Raw genomic sequence first — 15,423 nt, 5'->3', positions numbered from 1 at the left:
TGTTGACCGTGGGTCCTCCATAAAATATACATTGTGATACAGGTGGCCTGCCAGCTACATTGCGCAAGTCTTCTACTAAATCCTATGACACAATACAGCACACATAATAAAATAGTAATAAAATAAGAAATAAGAAAGGGAGTTGATCTCAAGAGGGTTGCGTGGCTAACAGCAGAGACAGTGGAGTTGCTTCGGTCAGAGGGAGCAGCTGCAGAAAAGAAAGCGTTAAAGAGGCAGACGAAACGGGAGGAGAATCCATCTTGTCTCGCCGCTGTGTCTCTGTGCTGGGATGATAAAGGCGGTGGAAAGAATGATTGGATGCAAACAGGCGTCCATCTGAGGCTCCACAACAAACTCAAATATGTGCACACACACTGCATAAACAAAAAACGAAGATGTGGAAAAGTCAGGGGAATAAAAGGGGAATATGTGTGATTTTATTTTTTCTTATTGCCTCAGAGAGCTATGAAAACATAACTCAGGGATGTGTTTGCCATATTCAGAGGCGTGTAGTTTATGTTGTACTGCAATGTTTACATCTACTAGAAGTCAAAGGCTGAAGTTATTTTGAAAATACATCAAAAAGGAAGCTTGCAGATACATACTGCTATCTTGAATAACATATTCAATCATTTGAAAAACCTATGTCTTTCGCATCTAAATAATGCCACAGTCATTGCAGCTGTATCTCAAGGAGTTTCTCTCTGGTAGAACTGAATGTGAAGTGATTTTTGCCATTGAATTTGTTTCTTCACTTACACCAGTAGTAAGTGAAGGAGCACAGTGATGGATAAAGTGAAAATAGTCCAAGTAAATGCATCAGCTGCATAATAAAAGCAGGTTGGATGAAGTCCTGTCACGTACTATGTTGAAATATGTGAAAATTAAAGAAGCCGCAAGCTGCTGATTGTTTGAAACAGTATGACTTCCTGGAATTAAAGCGAACATACAGCAAAACAGAAATCAAGTGGACTTTCACTGTGATAAATACACAAGAATTGTTGTTTTTCATGGACACTTAATACTATCTTTTAATAGCTGTTCCCAAGTTGTTCTCTTCTAGTGAGACTGTCTGAATTTTCAGACAGTTAAAACCCTCAGTGTTTATCTTGTCTTCAATACGTTTTAACTCTGTACACTCCCCCTCTTCTCACATGTTAAGTAGAGTAATGCCACTTAAGCTTGTACCCCTTTTGCACCTTTCTCCTAAAATATGAGGCATTCATATAAAACGCCATGAACAATAACCATTTGTCACTTCTTTGAAACGGTCTTACAATCCAATCTCTGTTTTAGGTTCAGAGAGAGAGATTCTGGTGTCAGGCATCAGGGATGCTGCAGTAAATCAGAGTGTTTATGGTCACAAGTTTGTACAGTTAAGCGCAGCTTGTGAAATAAAGAGCCAGTATTTATGGCACAAGTTTGCAGCCTTGCCAGAAAATGAAATGGTAACACTAAAATCAGAGACAGGACAAATTTGAATGAATTTGTGGGCTGAGTGTGACAATGTATTCTAAGGTCCCGTCCACACGTACACAGGCTTTTTCTCAAAGCTTTTTTTATGTGTTTTGACCTTTGGTGAGCACATTTGTTGAGTTTTAGGTCGCTGAAAAAGGACCTTTTGAAAAACTTCTTCCAGGTTGGAGATATTCAGAAACTTCTTTTTCATGTTTATGTCTAGACGGACAGAAAAGGAGATTTTTGAAAACAATGAAGCAGACATCCATGTTTGTTCTAACTGAGCCTAGCATCATTGGCAAATGTGAACTTGAAAAAGCCTATGTGTTATGTTATATGATATTGAGTATTTTAATTTGTACATTGATGTTATGGATGTAATATTGTGTTTATTTTATTAAGAAAGACACAAAAGATTTTCTGAAGAACAGTCACGTTTCCCTGCCTCATTCATAGTATTTTTTACAGCCAAGCAAGCATACATCTGTTTCCTGTTTACACCGGCATGCCGGCAGTGTACATGAAGGGCCACATGATTTGAACATGATGAACGTGTTTTCAGGGGTCTTAGTATGGACAGAGTTTATTTCCCAGATTTCCGGAGATTGTTTTGTATTAAAACCCCATTTGCAAAAATACCCCTTATTATGTAGACTACTTAAATGTGTGTGTGTGTGTCTCTGTGTCTATTGAGACGCCTGTGAACGCCTGAGGTGAGATAAATTATATCTGGCTCTCCGATATTTGCAGAAGCTTGTTTATCCTGACAATATTGGAAAATTTAAGTGTGACATAAAAAAAATCAACTATTGTACAAGGAGGGGAACATACTCGGCTTGACCTCTCATGAATGGGCTGGTGCCCCTGCAGAGTAGTATTACATGTCCACAATACAAAACTAGAGTCAGTCGTGATTGTTCACACCGACCCTATCTCAGTACATCAGAGTGTCTTGTTATCTAATCCGCCACAGGACATAAGCACCATTTAAAACAAAAAAAAAAAAAAACTGGCAGGCAAAGCAAATTCAATTTCTTCAGCGCTGCATCAACAACACTCGGATTTGTTCACATGAGTAACTTGTTTGTTGTGTGAATGTGAACTAGCAGCCCTCAGAGACAGCAACATCATGTTTGCAAGACCATCCTTATTAGCTTGTTTGCATTCACAGCCCATCCCGAGTGGCTGCTAAAGCGAGAGATGCTGTCAGGCAGCCTGGCGTAGTATGCAGCCTTGTCAGCAGATATACTGTACACAAGAAGGCAGTCAGATGCCTCTGCCTGTCTTACTCCTCACACATCTCTCCCAACAACTACACATAGTTTGAAAAGGATACAGGAAAAGTAGAAACTGGAAACCAGCTCACTACACCAGCAGATGTGAGTGACTGCGCCTTATAAATAAGAATGATGGAGAAGTAGACCACAGAGAGCTCAAACTGACTAAAGCAGCAGAACAATGAACAAGTATAATATTAAAGTTATAGATCCACTTCCTGCAGGGATTAAATATGGCTCCGAGACACAGAACTGTAGCATAATTGAGAACATAAAAAGCACCATCTCATAAAGTAAGAAACGTGACAGCTCTTGGTGTGAAGAGGTGTACCACACACTAACCTTCTCCCTGAGATGCGAGCAGATGTCCTGCTGGTGCTGGTGGCCTCTGTGGAGCTCCAGCTCCTCCTGGTGGGCATGTCTCGCGTCCTGCAGGGTGACCAGAGCTCTGACCAGCAGCTCTTTATGGTCCCGCTGCCACTGCTGGGTCACGGCTCTCAGCTGTGCCTGGGTGAAGCGCTGCCAGTCCCACACACGCTCATGCTCCATCTGGAGGAACAACATGCATGAAAAAGGCGTTTATATACAAAGACATTACTGAATGTCTTGACTGGTCTATAGTGTCAGTTCTGATACGTGAATTCAGACATCTGCCAATAACAATTCTGATATGATACCAGAGTTCTTTCTTGCTGATGGTTATGATTATGATGATGAAGATGATTGCTATTATTACTACTGTTCTTGTTGGTATAATGTGTAAGGTTACATGAGGCTGTGGTAAACCACACACCACTTTGTATTGAAAGAGCAAAAAAATATACAAGAATGCATTCAAGTTAAATGTATTCCAACTGTAGAGTAAGTTGCCTTCACATACTAATGGGTGTAGGAGAGAAAATTGCTCTGGCAACCTCTTTTATTTGATAGAATGTAACTAAGTACAATTACTCAAGTACAGTACTGTGTTGTACAGTTTTAAGATACTTGTACTTTCATTGAGTATTTCCATTTTCTGCTACTTTATCACTCCACTCCACCACTACATTCTAAAGGCAATTACTGTACTTTTTCACTCCATTAAATTTAAGTGCTAACTGCGTGCTGCATCAGAGTCAAAGTAGCTCATTTTTTAAAATTATGAAATGTAATTTTATCTAATTTAATTAAGTATTATACTTAAAATAAGTTAAATTATGATAATTTAAAGGTCCTACATATGAGATTTTAAACTTTAATATGGCAGAAAACAACTATTTGCTTTAAAAAGATACAGTGGAGTAGTGGCATCTGGCATCCTGACCAGAAAATAAAGTCTCACTTCCTATGTGTGTGTTGTGATATAAGTTTCCCTATTCTTTGTTTTGGTAGACGGGCTGGCTGCATGTGCATGTTAGTGCACGTGAGTTACATGTTACAAGCTGCTGAAGGGGTCCAACTTGATGGGTATATAATGTTACAGGTTAGAATAGGCATTATAGTTAATTAGCCATTACCAATATTCTGAATTTTTCTGCAAATGTTGCAATCGTTGCAATACTTTTACTCAAGTACTTTTTGCATTGGTGACTTTCATTTTCAGTGATATAAAGTAATATTTTAGCACAACATCTTTACTTTTACTGAAGTAGGACTTTTGGGTACTTTTCACAACACTGACTACTGGCAAGTAGATTTCTCTACATGTGTTCAAAGGTAATAATAGAATTTCATAAGAGTGTGAAGGAAAAATTGAATCAATCAGACTATAGAATCTCAATTGGTACATGAATCAGCGATGTCAGTGGAATATCCCAATACCAATAACTCTTATAAGCATTAAACAAAAATCATATGAAAAAATGGCAAGATTGAAGTACTGCAGTGCAAACAGCAACACAGTTGTATTCCACACAGTGTTGCACAACATTAGTGACATGAAAACAGAAACTCAAAAACACCCTGACATGATACACTGTCTACTATAATGGCAGCAGGGCCATCGGGAAAGCTCTGTGTCAGATCTAGCTCCGCCGGTGTATAAAATGGTCCCTTTCTCCTGGCTGTGAAATGTCCTGAAGGAAAACAGTTCCTTTCTGTGTGAGGGATGCCTGTAGCTATTCATCATTGTGTCAGCGCTCACAGAGGCTGCATCACTTGGCTGCTTCACTGGAACAGAGGGAATGATATTCATCTATGGGCTAATAGCGGCTAACTGACGGTGGGATGGCATTAGATGGCTGACTGGTTTTATTGAAAATGAGTGAGCTGACAGACCTGCCAACGGAACAGAAGTGCCAGAGGCAGTCGAGCAAATCCTGTTTATTAATGCACAGCCTCAGAACTTGAGGAAGATCCACCCTTTGTTCTTCACTTTCCCTTGTCCTCTCTTTCACTACCCTTGCCTTTCTTGTGTTGTTTGAAGTGAGTGAGCAGGAACACAGTATGTACATGCACACAGGCTTGCATTTGTCATGCAATGTGTTTTTGCACATGGGCATGCACTTTAGCCAACACATCACATATAGTATGTACTGAAGCATCCACCGCACTGTGTCTGCAGTGCACACTTAAAGTGGCACGACTCTTAGCTCAAGCAGCTGCATCCACCGGAGGGCTGTCTCCACGAGGATTGAGCCATACAAAAGGAGGAAATGAAAATGGCTTCCCAGGTATAGTCAGAATAGGTGAGAGGTATGAATTATTCCTACAACTGCATCAGTACATTATGAGTGCATTACTGTGAAAACCTGCTGGTACTCTGTTGGCCTCCTGCTTGTTATGAGAGAACATTAAAGAGGACTGTAAGTCATAATAGACAATAAAGTGCCCCATCCAGCAGAGGGAGATGCCCACTCTAAGCTAGCTGGAGTATCACCATGTGAGACTGGTTCTACTTTGGGAGCACAGAAAACATGTCCACACATTTCTACATGCAGTATAAAGAAGAACTTTACTGGGACAGATTTGCTTCTATCGTTCCTTCCTTCTGCTCTATTTTTCTCTTCAAAACCAAAGACGGAGGATGGGACAATATAAGACACTCAGGATAGGTTGATTGTGGCGAATTTCCATTATCGGAATAATCATAAATCAGGATAATTGTGAATATCCTCACATGAGAGACTTAAGCAAGCTTGATAATGTACAGTCCTATATTGATTTCCTGTGTCTTTTAAATCTATCTTGTTTTTCACAAAAAAGGATGTTGACTAAAAAAGTGTGAGTCCTGTCTCTGAGTCTTTTGGTGAAGATAACCATGATGTTAAATTCTATTATTGTCCCATGCCTAAATCTCACAAATCTCAACATAAAGTAAAACTCCTAGTTTTCTCTCAACCTATTCTTCTCCATCTTAATCAAAATCAAGGGACCTAAAAAAGAACAAAGGGTCATTACAAATCTTGCTTTGGTGCCAGGCTGTGGTGACAGCTGTATTAAAGTCAATGGAAGATGCATGAAGAAACACACTAAAACCCAACATATCTACGTCGTATGACTTCTGATGAAGAAATGCCTCCAGAAAATAAAAGAACACACTTCAGAGAGTAGGTTAACCTCTGATTTAACCTTCAGGAGATTCGAGATTCAGTGACGTAATGACCCTTCATCAGACCCTTGATCAGTAGATACTGCAAGCAACTGAAGAGAGCATAGGAGCTCATTTATCACCAAGGGTCTTAAATTGCTACACTTCACAAACCTTTTAACTGTGGTAATATGTCACACCTGTGATCTAGTTACAAACTAAAGTGTCAGAATTTAAAGAAGACTGACAAAAGCAACAGAAAATGTTGCAATCATCCTGAAATGATTGCACACAGATGGAACTAAACGGCAGTTAAGCAAAATATTATGTTCATGTTATTAAATGTTCAAACTGAAGTGAAAAACCAGCACAAGAAAGCTCCTGAGATGTTGACTCCATAGAAATGATTTTGTAATTAAAGTGCTAACTATAGAATTTCCAATCGACCCGTATGTCTGCAAGTACAATGGGAGTTATTTTTCACACGACAAATAAAATAAAAATTATCTACCAAAAGCAGACTGCTGCCTAACAAACGGGTTTCTTTTTTCACTTTATTGCTAATGGAGCCAAAACTTGTCGTGCAGTGCAGAGCTCACCTTAAGTAGGAGACCATCCTTTGAGCTGGATATATATTGGATACCAATCAATGTCATGCTTGTTCAGATAGGGAAAAATGCCAAAGAAAGCCTGTATAAAATCAAGATTTCACAAACTGATATCAGAAAAGCATTTATGCACTTAATCAGAGGGGTTTCAGCAACCCAATCTGTACTCCACACTGATTATCCACTGCACGCAAGCAAGCTTAATTATGACTAATAGCTGAATTAGGTGGAGTCAGCATTACATCAACTCTGGGTCTGTTCCTGAGGAAGTGTAAAGTGTAGACTGAAACGCATCTATCCCTCTCGCACTCCCTCCTCTTCTCCCCCAGGCTGAACGATCACAGCTCTAAATGCAGCACCCAGCTGGAACTGATATGAGGACAGGTCTCTGGGTGCGGGTGAGGGAGGAGAGCAGGGCTGGCGGTTGTCATGGCGATGCTGGGCGGTGGCGTGAGCCAGTCGTCCACAGTGGGTGACATGGCACATCCTGCGGGGTGCTGAGCAGATCATTGTCCGAGCTTATCTGTGTGTGCTCGGTTCAGGCCACTGAGCTACATTGATCAGGGAGCCGGGGACTCACACTGCAGGGAGGCTTCAGAGTTACATTTTTAGATGGGTGTCTGTGCATCAATATAAAGTATATGCATGTGTGTTTCCATCTGTGAAATTGGGGCATGTACGTTGTGTGCAGTACAGTCATGGAGAACAATTAAGAGGGCAGTGGGCAGTGCTCTTGAGCAAGACACATAATCTCCAATTGCTCAGAGGTCAGCAGATCAGATTGTGTTAAATATATGAATAACAGTAACAGTAAAATATAAGTATGAACACTGATGTCAGCAAAACTTCCCTGGGCAAGCAATTATTAATTATAAGTATTATTAACTGTAAATGTTTATAATTAATATTCCCAATTGTTTATCAATTAATTGTTTAATCTATAAAATGTCTCATATAAGAGACAATAAAGGAAAGAGGAAATCTTGATTGACTCGTTATGTTTTCACCTTGTGGGTGTGTGTGTCATCATGGCAAAATGTGGTCCTGGGCAAAATTATTGTAGTTGGAACGACCACAGAAGCAGTTCTGAATAGTTTACCATGTGTTTATATGTCTGCCTGTCTGTCTGTGGACAGATTTTTGTCAGTACATTACATTACAGCCGTGCAAGATGCAGTCATGGGTGTGTGTTAGATGGATTTGGTTTGACCCATGAATACTGGTTACTCACGTAATAATGCAGTAACATGTTGACAGGCTCAGCAGTTGGTATGATCCCATCACAATATTGTCTCTAGTTGTTATTGTTAATATATTCTCAATATTATTATTGGATTATCATAATTGTTTCTGATGAATGAAAGATTTTTTAGAGGTGTAACAAAATAAAATGAAATAAATTAGAAAATACATTGGTTCAGAATTGAAGCGTCATATACTGCAGGTTGTTGTGCATTGTGCAACACCCTCTATTGACAACACATCCTTGATAACAAGGTTTCAAGGTTTCAAGGTTAATCTGTTTGTCATTTTAACAAACTGGTTGCAAAACAACATTTAGTTTAAGCTCCATGGTGCTACATGGGAGAAAAACAAGGCTGGTTTGCTGGATAGCTTCCATTCAAACCTTGAATTCAAACCTTGAATGGAAGTGGTACAAGAAGCAGTGCTTATTTGGTGGAAAACTGTCTATTATAAACATAACTTTACATACAATGTTCCTGGCCAAGACATACGTGTGTTTACTGTCCACACACTGCTTCTTTTTTTCTTTAATTGAAAATCTTATTATTCTAAATTTTATATTATCATTGAAGATCTTATTAATAATCAACTAAATCAGTTTAAAATCAGTTAAACATATTTTGCCAAAGTACTGACCAGCTCTTGTTTAGTTTTATCAGGGAAGAGTCTTTGCAGCATGTCCATGTAGAGGGCTCTGTGGTTTGGTATGTCATGAGTGTACTGAGACGCAGTGAACTGGAAGCGTTCGTGGTCATCAGCACACCAGCCACAGAACCTGAAACAGAGTCCAACCCAGAAAATACATGATCAAAACTATGATGTCATGTTCCCCTGAATTGGTTTCACTTCATTTCATTTCAGGAGGATACATTTTGATCATTTGCATACTACTCATAGAAGCTAACAGTGCTATACTGTAAAGCGACCATATGGAAATCAAGTCATGAAGTGGCTCTGAGACATTGATATAATCAACCTCCTGGTGAGAAAGACCTGTCATGCTCAACAGCTTGCTTTTTGGGAGTGAAGTGACAGTGCCTCTATATGCTGTCAATGTCCTGCTGAGCTTTTAATCTTTCATCTAGATCTGCCCAGCCTACATTGGAGCTCTGCCTGTGCATGAATTTATCAAAATGGAGGGCTGAATATTATTAAAAGCCTATTTCTATCAAGACTGAGGAAGATATTGAAGGGATCGTCATACACTTATCATATATTAGCTGCAAAAATCACTAAAATCTTCTAATTCAATCAATGTGTAGTTAAAGCTGAACTTTAGCTGTCCTCAGGCTTACCTGTCAGTTCTTTGCACTTGCTCTTGAAGTCTCTGAAGTCTGCTCTGGTACCGTTCTGACAGGGAGTGGAAGGCCTGGATAAGGGAGTCCTTCAGCTCTGGGTAAGGGCAGTCTGAATGCAAAACCTCTTCGGGAAGGTTTTCTATGTCCACCAGATTATCTGAAGTACTAGTGAGATATTTCTGCAGAGGACAATATGATTTAAAGAGATTTTAAATGAAACGTTTGGTGACACACTGTAGCAATCACATCTAAAGATAAAGTGTAAGCCAAAATATGGATTAGAAATTGGTGATTTGCTGAAATTTACCCCCAAGCCAAGGCAAATTATCTCCTCTTCCAAGGCCAGGTACTCTGCTTGAAGTTTTGCATTTATCTCATATTGCTGGTCTTTAACAAAGTTTATCTAGTGATTCAAGAATAAAAAAAAAAAAAACAGTTAAATTTACACAGACTTTGGAAACAAACATGACTGACAGTTAGACCTTATTCTGTGCAGGGAAATCAAACTGCTGATTAGGAATTGCCACCTTAATATCAGACAATAAAGACTCTTTTTTACAGAGAAAAATAACAGCTACAAATCTGGGGTTGAGGGATGCAAAGAGCTGTAACACTCACTTTCTCTCCTCGTTATTCTATGCCTGCACAAATCAACAGCACTGTTTGAACTCAGGTCCCCCCCGTTCTCTCAGATGTCTCGATTCAAAAAGGTTTATCAGGAGAGTGATTCAGTAATAGCAAGTAATCAAAACTGCTTATTTTCTAAGATGTTAGGTATCAGAAGGAGGGGAACAGCTGGTTAGAAATGGAGACAATGCTTATCAAATAATTAGGCCTGTTTCTCTGTTCTCCCTGTTCTCTGATTTATTCACAGAAATAGTAAAGGAGTAGTCACATTTAAAATATGTTTCAAAAATTCAAAGGATTGGACATTGTGGAGGAGTGGTAGAAGGAAAACACAACAAAGACCATGTTAACACATTCTTCTGATTGTATTCAAATAGGAGCAGTTGGCTGTGAAAGAAATATGTTTTTTGAATTCTTATCTGGTACCTTTTCCTCTATTCTATTTTATCCTTACACATTTTTTCTTTTTAGCCCTCTCACTGAAGACATGTATCTCACTTTCCTCTACTCTGCTTCCTGGCATCATGTTGTTTGCCTCCACAGTGATCACATGCCCGCCAGCACCCTTTTTGTCCAAGCATGACTACAGACATGACTGCAGACTACAGCCATGACTAGACGCTTGTCAATCGTGGTTACGCACACATAGCTTGCACACCGTTAACTGTTAAACCGCCGCACTGAAGTTCAGCACTTCAGTCTCAGCAGGGGCAATTTTGGATCTCCTGGTGAATTTCATCAGATGAAATATAGTAAAATAAAGAAATATTGAAGCAGATCTTAATTTTCTCCAACATAAAATGTTAATGTCAATGAGTTTTATGAATGAGCCAACATTCAAGGCCATGAATCTGGATCCATGCATCGTGATACAGATGTGGACTCCTACTGTAAATTCAAAGAAATATAGTACACACTGTAAGTAATATCATAGGAAAATAAAAGAAAAATTGTGGGCCAAAGAGAGCAGAAGATTTCAGTATTCCACAACTCTGAATACAACAGGAAATCATGAAAATGTTTAGCAGGTTGTTGGAGTTCTCCTGGAAGAACTGTATGTATCTGCATGGATGGATGGACGCATGGATGGATGGAATGAGGGATGCATGGATGACCGATGGAAGGATGGAAGGTCGGATGGATGGATTTATTTACTCTCAATTATGAATGAAAATGGTGAATTATAATGTGAGGTGTCAAAACATATAAAAAATCTTTAGTAAGTAACGTGGCATGGGGTAAATTTTGCACCTTATCATACCTTTTGATTCCCTTTTGTAAAGTAGTGTTTTACTTCGCCCATTTTTCTTGATTTTCTCTTTAGTTTCATTTAAATGACTCAGGGATGAAAATGTAATTATAGAGCACCTGAAAAGGATCTCTCTCTAAATTCATAGTGAGTCAGAGTGTGAAGTAATGTGGTGAAATGAGAAATAGAACAAATGCACAAAAGTTATGAAAAAAAGATGAAAAGGCGGGGGGTTCTCCTATTGTGCCAATGCAATCAGGTGGCTAGGGGCTGTGGGCCAGCCAGAGTAGAGGGGGTCATGGGAAAGAAACAAGCATGAGTGAGCCACACAGAGGAGACAAAATGGCTGGCAGACGGTTCATTCCAAGTATGGTCTGTCTTTAAAGACCCCTGCTTACTCCCTAATCTCGCCATTCATCTCGAGAGCTTGTAAAAAGCCTCTCAGAGTCAAAGGCAGCATTGGTGACTTAGGGACTGTGGATATCAGACAAACAAGAGATTCATGGACAGTGAATGCAACGCTGTGTGCATGCTGAGGCCATTGTGAGAAAAAGCAGGGGGGTTTCAACTTCTGTTGGACGTGCGGGATGGACTGTTTTGGTTTAGTACCTGCAGTGAGTGAGAACAACTAAGATTCACTGTTAAAAGCTTTGAGTGCACCTACGGGATAAAATACTCCAAATGGTCCGCTAACAGTCAAGGACATGTGTTGTACGATCGAGGATTCTCAAAAGCTGGACCATTATATGTTTTAAACCAGGTGCACTAAAAGACTATATCAATTTATTTTTCTGAGAAGAACTTTAAAATCTCTCCACTCTGTTGAGGCTAACTGTGGTCACTACTGTGGGCACAAATGACATACAGATACCTGCTGTATTACTTGTTCACAGTTTGATCGATGAGCAGTGAGCTGCTGATGTTGTGCTTCACCCAGTCTGAAGCACAGGTCATCCTTGAGCTGATGAACAGGCTCCACTGTGGCTACCCTGAATGCCTCACGCTCCCTCTCCAGGTCCAGCCCTAAACCCCAACACAGACATACAGAGGACACATATTAGTACAGTACTTATAAACAGCAGAGACTAATGAAGATACAGTTACCAGCACTATTTAAAACTGTTAGTGTCTTCTACCATAGTCTTGAAGTGAGAAGATGGCAGTGTCTGTTCTACCATTTGGTCTGAGCTGCTCTACAAATTCATGGATGTCATTCTCTGCCTTCTCCCTGTTTCATGAGAGAAAGATAAATACAACCACATTACATTTAGCTACAAGATATTGGAACCAAACTTGTTTATTTCTGTGGACATTTTCAGCCATAACTGTATCATTTAGATATATGTAGTTAAACACAGTGGTCCGACTTGTGTTTATTTCATGTACTGTGCGTCTTTGATATCTGCAGAGCAGCCACATCTCAGACTAACTGCTAGTCTGGGCTAAATTCAAGCTGTCATTTCTGTGACCCAACAGGGAAATTAGGTCTCCAACCTAATGTTAGTGAAAGAGTTGCGATTAAAGGAGACATATAATTCTGATATTCAGGTTCATAATATTATTTTGGGTTACAACTAGAATATGTTTATGTGCTTACAGTAAGTGCCTAAAAAAACACATCAGTGTTTTCATACTGTTCAGTGCTGCAGCACTGTGTTCCCCCTCTGTCTGAAACACTCTGCTTTAACTCCGGTCTCTTTAAGACCCATCCTCCTGAATACAGAGTCTCCTCTGACTGGTCAGCTCACACATGCCTGACCCAGCACCACCAATTGCTGAATCAATTTGTACATACCAAACTAGCTACTAGACATAAATTATGCAAATGTGTGACATGGTGATGTACTGTGATGTCACAAAGTTATGGAATTAAAGGCGGGACTACTGACGAGGCATATTAGGAGCAGTGTTTTCTGTGGGAGAGAGGAACGTCTGTTGAGTTTTGCTAACGTTATCTACCAAGACATTGCAACTTTTTTATTCAGGTTTTCCTAATCTACATGCGATGGGGTTTCCCCCCTGAGCAAACTAGCTTACTGTTTACTTGCTTCAATCATCCTGTTGTCCCATCTCAGAATAATCAATACAATTGATGTATTGATATGTAGGCATCACTGAAATGTTTCAGCTGGTACAACGGGGACTCATTTTAACTACCATATATACTGCTTGGTAGCTTGATCAATAATAATACATCATAATAAGTTAACAAAATGTATTTGTTAATTTGTGATTGCATTTTTCATAAATAATCTGAATTTGCAAAGTAACTAATGCTTAAAGCATAGTACCTAAGTACTTTCCACCACTGCTATGTTTTCTTTTGGATGTATGTCCCCCCAGTCCAGTCACACACTGACTCGACTGGGGGGACATAATGTATCAAACTAACAGGCCCGCAGAGGGTGTTGCGGTAATTGTTTACTTCTTACTAACAGGACCAGGGGTTGATGTGATTGTGAATAAAGGCAGAGTAACCACAGAGATGTATTTGCCTGTTTTCGCTTTTGACAAGGAGGCTATTGAATCCCATGGTAATTTAACTAGAAATATGTGTAGAGAGTTGCAAGCAGTGGCACATCTTTATGACTAGACTCATTACCGAGGCTCATGCTTGTGTACATCATTAACCTTGGGTGGCTCAGACACAGTCATTACGCAGCCAAACAAGCTGCACCCCAGAGCTAGCGCTGCCCTTCTCACTTCACAAGGCATGACACCGCTGGGGCCTCAGTCCCACACTTCTGCCTCAGCACGCAATATACCCCTCTGTCCCCACCCGGCTCCAACTCCCCCACTTCTCTCTGTTTCTCACCCTTTAATTCAATGTCATCACCGAGAGAAAATCAGCTTAAATCCTCCATCTCCTCTCTTCTTGTTTCCTCCCTGGTACATTCTTCTCTTTGAGCTTACTTTTTGTCCCCTAGCTTCTTTAAACCCTATTTTTTCATGCAGGTTCCTGCCTGGGCTCAATGGGGCTTAAGTGGAACGGTTGCATGGTGTAATAGCAGATCCAGAAAACTGCAGCAGATAATGACAGGGAGTAATAGGGGGCTCTTACTCAGCCTTTTGCAGCCTGGGGCACTCTCTGCTCCACACCTGTCTGTGCTGCCGTAATATGGAGCCCTCCTTGGTTGCCTTGGCTGCACAGCGAGTCTTTTGAACCTATAAGACAAGGTTTAATGCACAGCAGGAATAAACAGTTTCCCCACAGCTGAAATAGGCACTGAAAAAACAAATTGAGTGTTTGCTTTTAAATACACTTTAGCCATGACATTTATTTGCTCCTTCAAATAATTAACTCAATCTGGACAGAGCTGATTCTGTGCGTTAATGCATCAATTATCTGGACCATTTTAAAACATCGGAGAAGCATAACAACTATAAAGTGAATGAATCATGATGCTGCAAGGATGGTGAAACATAAACAGGTCATTTTTGTATCCTATAGTTAAGAATGAATTGTTTCGTCCCTCTCCGCACATCAGGGATGTTTCGACACAGGCTTTAGCAGCATCATTGTGTCTGTGAGAGGCTCATAAACTGGGGTAATTCACCTGAAACATTGTCATTGTTAAAGAATGAAAGGAAAATAAACAGCAGCAAATTAAAAAAAAAATCGAGTAGAAACATGCATGACACGCATGAAGCATGTTATTAGGAGAGGAAGGGGGAGGTAGAAGACTTAATCTCCTCTCATTTGTTTTCTTTTTCATCATGACGGAACAAGGCCTTCCTTCAGAGCGCTCTCATTGTCTCCTATCAGTGTTTTCATGCACAGGCCACTGGCTCAGATAATTGTACAAAGGAAAATCTCACATAACTAATAAATGGGTACAATCTATTTCATATTATCAGGAAATCTAAAGGAGTTCGGGTGTTGATTTATGTCGTGACAGTCTATCGATGTGTCAATTTGCTGCTGCTGTTGTTGCAAAAGAAGTATGAATATATTGTGCTGGACATTTGCCCTGGGGGTGACGTCCATCTTATAGTTATTGGAATCAACAGCGCTCAATCTGAAACCAGAGCTGCTCTGAAAGCAAAAGGCCAAATTTATGTCATCCCATGCCTCTTCCAGGCAGTGTGTAATAGGTGATCTTGATTTGCTATATTAGCTTTAACTCAGCTCAACACTATCTGTGCCCGGAGC

The 15,423-nt window shown here is 40.0% G+C and overlaps 1 protein-coding gene across 1 annotated transcript in view; it reads right to left on the bottom strand.

Annotated features, from left to right (window-relative positions):
- The window catches only part of LOC141002064 (coiled-coil domain-containing protein 148-like), a 32,085-nt gene that overhangs the window by 12,938 nt on the left and 3,724 nt on the right, over positions 1–15,423 (bottom strand). Inside the window, exons 3-9 of the mRNA XM_073473223.1 lie at positions 14,332–14,435; positions 12,407–12,498; positions 12,142–12,293; positions 9,702–9,797; positions 9,392–9,573; positions 8,733–8,871; positions 3,078–3,284 (exon numbers count right to left, since the gene is read on the bottom strand). Of these exons, the coding sequence (XP_073329324.1) occupies positions 3,078–3,284; positions 8,733–8,871; positions 9,392–9,573; positions 9,702–9,797; positions 12,142–12,293; positions 12,407–12,498; positions 14,332–14,435 (972 nt within the window). The remainder of the gene's footprint in view (positions 1–3,077; positions 3,285–8,732; positions 8,872–9,391; positions 9,574–9,701; positions 9,798–12,141; positions 12,294–12,406; positions 12,499–14,331; positions 14,436–15,423) is intronic.

This window comes from Pagrus major, chromosome 9 (assembly GCF_040436345.1).
Source record: "Pagrus major chromosome 9, Pma_NU_1.0".
Taxonomy (NCBI): Eukaryota; Metazoa; Chordata; class Actinopteri; order Spariformes; family Sparidae; genus Pagrus; species Pagrus major.
This window is presented reverse-complemented; position numbering and strand designations above follow the sequence as displayed.